The following is a 4,442-nucleotide window of genomic DNA, read 5'->3' on the forward strand; positions in this document are numbered from 1 at the left end:
GTGTGTTGCTAGGAATGAGCATTTGTTGACAGTGTTTGATATACAAGAGATGCTCATGTATCATGGGGTGCAATTCGATGATAATCAACACTTAGATTGCATGAAAATATTAATTAAATTTTGACATGAAAATATTTTTCCATGAGCTATTCTTAGATTGTTGCGCTTGATGGGGTACTTAATTTTGTTAATGTAGTGTTTGTTGCATCAAGATTTCTTAGTCCTTTCTCAAGTCACATAAACTTTTGTTGTTCTTGTTTAGGACAAAAACAATCTTGCTTAAGTACTTAACAATTGATTCCTCCTAGTTCTATGTTGCTGGAGTTTTGTTTAGGAAACAAACCTAATTGAGGAACAAGGATTTCTTCTTTGAATCCACAACCTTGTATATCCAATTGTACACTGGATCATCCCGTACAGCAGTGTAATAGTTCTGACACAAGATTTTTTTACGAGAGATTTTGTATTTGAATCTGAATTTGTTTGTGTGGATGCTTGAGTGGTAAAAAAAAATGTAAACTTGATCTTAGATTTGTTACTAAACATTTTCTCATACTTGTTCCTATGTGGATGAAAAATTGATGAAGTAATTACCTTATAAGCTTTGGTGAAAAAATTCAAGTCATTCGTATTTAAATATTAAATGCAAATAATGACTCACATATAATGAGAGGAAAATGTTATTAATAGATATTAACAAATAATAACTCACATTTAGGACATTTCATTATTTACCAAAACAATATGCCCTTTAAAGAAAAGGGCATTTTTGTCCTTTCGTAACTATTTCATCTAATCTTTTCTCTTAATTCATTTAATAATATTCACCCAAAAACTCACAACATATACATCCGGATAACCTATTAGAAACTCAAAAACCCACAGCAATATAGGTCAAAGCATCCAGCCCAATAAGACCCCAGATAGGTTATAAAATAGAGATCATAGACGAATCTGGGTAGTACATGACAGACTTGCCATCGTCACCAGACGAACAGAGGTTCCTGATGGCAGTGAGCTCGTACGGCGGCGCATCAGTGGCCAACCACTGCTCCACCGTGAACTGCTGCTGTGTACACTGCTTATGGACCCCAGTGGTAGTGACCTCCACGTAGTTACAGTACCACCCGTGACCTGGACCCGACCCATCGGAGGTGAGGTTCATTGCACAAACAGGCCCAGGCAAACATGGGCCTCTCCCACTAAAAATGTCCAAATTACCCCTCTCGAAATAGTTATAACCTGGGCCCATCAACCCGCCCCAACTCTCAAGATTGTTGATTTTGATTCTAGACCCTTCCGAATCGTATAGCGTTAAACTTATGATGGAGTCGGTCCCACCCTTTATAATTGAGCTGGTTCTCACGTACAACGAGTACACACAATCCGGATCGTCCTGCATTTTTTCGGTGTATGAGGAAGTTATATTTTGTGAATCTTTTTTCTTAATTTCCTCAAAAAAGGACTTTAACACAAAAGATTACATTCTCAACCACTGATGTTACGTTTAATTATACAAACACGTCATGATTTTTGTGAAATTACAAATACGCCCTGATGATTGTAGTTGTAAATATTACAAGTATACCCTCCATTCAAGGGTAAATTGCATAACACCCCCCCTATATTTTAGGAAAATAACGTGAAATCCCCCTATGTTATTTTTATAGACAAAAATACCCTTGTATTATTTAAAAGGCAAGTAAAATACCCCCTCTCTGTTAGATTTTAACGGAGATTGATGAACACGCGCTATTTGTACGATTTGACATCATTTTTTGTGTTTCTACTGTTATTTTTAGTTAACAGATGTCTATTTTGCCCCTTTATTAGACATTTAAGTATACAAATGTTTTTCCACTCTTATTTTGTAAAGAGCAACATTTTAATAAGTTACAAGTTATTGAAAATTTATTTGACATCATTTTTTGTGTTTCTACTGTTATATTTAGTTATCGGATGTCTATTTTGCCCCTTTATTAGACATTTAAGATCCAAATGTTTTTCCACTCTTATTTTGTAAAGAGCAACATTTTAATAAGTTACAAGTTATTGAAAATTTATTTAATTAATTTTGATATATTTGATAAATTATATTTATTTATTAAAAATATTAACTAAATATTAAAATATATAAGATATATAATTTATAAAATTAATAAATCACAATACAAATTAATATATTAATATTGACTTTTCAAGTTTAAATATTTATATAAATATAAACAAAAATCGGTTATAACAAGTATATATTACTAAATTAAATTATTATTTAATTTAAATATATTATAATAAATTATATTTATTTACAGAATATATTAATTAAATATTAAAATACTAAAAAAGAATTAAAATTATCATGTTTTAAAAATAAAAATGTAATAGTTCTTTATTATTTTAAATTTTGAAAAATTAAATTATTTTTATTTTCAAAAAATAAGTTTTTCAAATTCAGATTTGTTTAAAATTTATAAAATTAAAAACTAAAAATTATGTATTCCCCACACCACCTCCACTTCACGCCAGAGGCGCCGCCCCCTTCCCGAAACCGACTCACCATTTTCCAGAGGACCTCAGTCGCCCAGATTGAGTGGAGTGGCGACGGTCGCCCCTCTGCTGGGGCGACATCGCCCAGATATATATATGAATTTATACACATATATATAGTTATGTATATATATATGTAATATAAAAAAATATATTTAAAATAATTTAAAATTTGAATAGTTCATTTTTATCTATTGAAGATCAATTGCTATCATTATAAGGGCATAACAGTCAACTTTTTGAAAAATTTAACGTTGTTAACTCTAATTAATGGAGGGGGAAAGTGTGCGTTATTCTAAAATATTTAGGATACAGAGGGCTTTTAGCTAAAAAACTAAAACACATGGGGGTTTTATGCTATTTACCCTCCATTTAATGATGAAAATTGACATGAAAGAATAATGTGTATTTGTGCAATTAGGCCTAACTCAGTAGATGTTGATGTAATTTACTCTATTATATATTTTATAAGAAACAAACAATTGATATTAATTTTATCAGATTATATCAGATGCAAAAGAGTATTAATGAAATAAAACAAAACATCTAAGTGTATACTTGGACGAAAATATTTGGACAAAAAAAGATTTAAAAAACAATTCAAACAACTCGAAATCATAAGAATTTGAAATCCATCAATATTTCATAAAAAAAACACATAGTTCCAAACGAGAGTTGACGGATTTGAAATCATTTGTAATATAAAATTATCCAAATATATTCAAACAATTTGTTATTAAGAATTCAAACCCCTACCTTCAAACCTATCAATCCAAATACAATACAAATTCATACGTATATCATATCAATCCACACACATCTATCGTATTAATTCATAAATTGTTAAAAATATACATAACAAAGATATATACAAACGCAAAACACACACACATGTGTGTGTGTGTATGGTTGTAAAAATGAAATTAATTTGATATTTAGGTATAATATAACAGCATTTGAAGATATATATATGAAAAGAAAATAAACTTACAGATGTGGAGATGAAGAAGATGGAGAAGAGGATGAAGAGGATGAGTTTGACTTTCATGGCTTCTTTGGATACAACTAATTTTCTTGCCTACCTCCCAATGAATGCCCTCCACTTTACTCTAAATATTGTCATACTACTACTTCTATATATATCTTTGCAAAAATAAATAATTAAAGTTACCACACATTTCAAATAGAAAAGTGTAAATTACAATAAATTCCCTGAGGTTTGGTATAATTATAAATATCTTATTCTTATTTGAAAAATTACTAATAGTCCTCTGATTTTAACGATCGTCTAACAACTAACACAATCTATTAGTTTAAGTTAGGTTTTTATTTGTTTTTTATGGTGAACTGATCAAAATACTCATGTGAATTATGAATTATAATTTTATTTATTTTTTGAAAATAAGTGCTTAATATTTTTTATAATTTTTAAAATTTTTTCATCCACTTCATTTGATTTTATTATAATTTTAATTTATTTTAAAAAAAATTACAGTAAGGACAAAAATTATAATTCCAATTTCCATTCAAAAATTCATAAATTTATCAAACATCATGGGTATTTGTAATTTTTTATATAATGAAAAGTATTCATAATTATGCTAAATTTAAAGAGATTTTTTTGTAATTTACCCTAAATTTATTGAATCAGATGGCCAAATAAAGAGGAAGTAGGAAAAGTAAATGCGATTTATTGATTTAACAGTTAACAACTTTGGGTGAACATTAATCGCGAAATCTCCAAATTAAAATTGAGTGTCGTGTTGCGAGCGGTGGGTTATGAGGAGGTTTATGGAGAAATTGACGTGATAGGTACATCAAACTCCACATAGTTTCAGACACTTGTTAATCGATTTATTATGGGATAGTGACTCTTCTCATTCATTTTTCAAATT

At 29.3% G+C, this 4,442-nt stretch overlaps 1 protein-coding gene across 1 annotated transcript; it reads right to left on the reverse strand.

The window, feature by feature from the left end:
• On the reverse strand, positions 658-3,669 carry LOC105176473 (PLAT domain-containing protein 3). The gene is made up of 2 exons (XM_011099289.2): positions 3,539-3,669; positions 658-1,396 (listed from the first exon to the last, which is right to left on the reverse strand). Exons 1-2 carry the CDS (start codon positions 3,593-3,595, stop codon positions 929-931), a joined length of 525 nt encoding a protein of 174 aa, XP_011097591.1. The 5' UTR covers positions 3,596-3,669; the 3' UTR covers positions 658-928.

The sequence above is a fragment of the Sesamum indicum genome, linkage group LG13 (assembly GCF_000512975.1).
Source record: "Sesamum indicum cultivar Zhongzhi No. 13 linkage group LG13, S_indicum_v1.0, whole genome shotgun sequence".
Classification (NCBI taxonomy): Eukaryota; Viridiplantae; Streptophyta; class Magnoliopsida; order Lamiales; family Pedaliaceae; genus Sesamum; species Sesamum indicum.

What these genes read in the sequence shown, in the direction of transcription:
- LOC105176473 (XM_011099289.2), bottom strand. Translation starts at nt 3,595, where the DNA reads ATGAAAGTCAAACTCATCCTCTTCATCCTCTTCTCCATCTTCTTCATC. An exon ending in TCTTCTTCATCTCCACATCT is followed by an intron (nt 1,397 to 3,538) that starts GTAAGTTTATTT and finishes GAAAAAATGCAG; the next exon opens with GACGATCCGGATTGTGTGTA.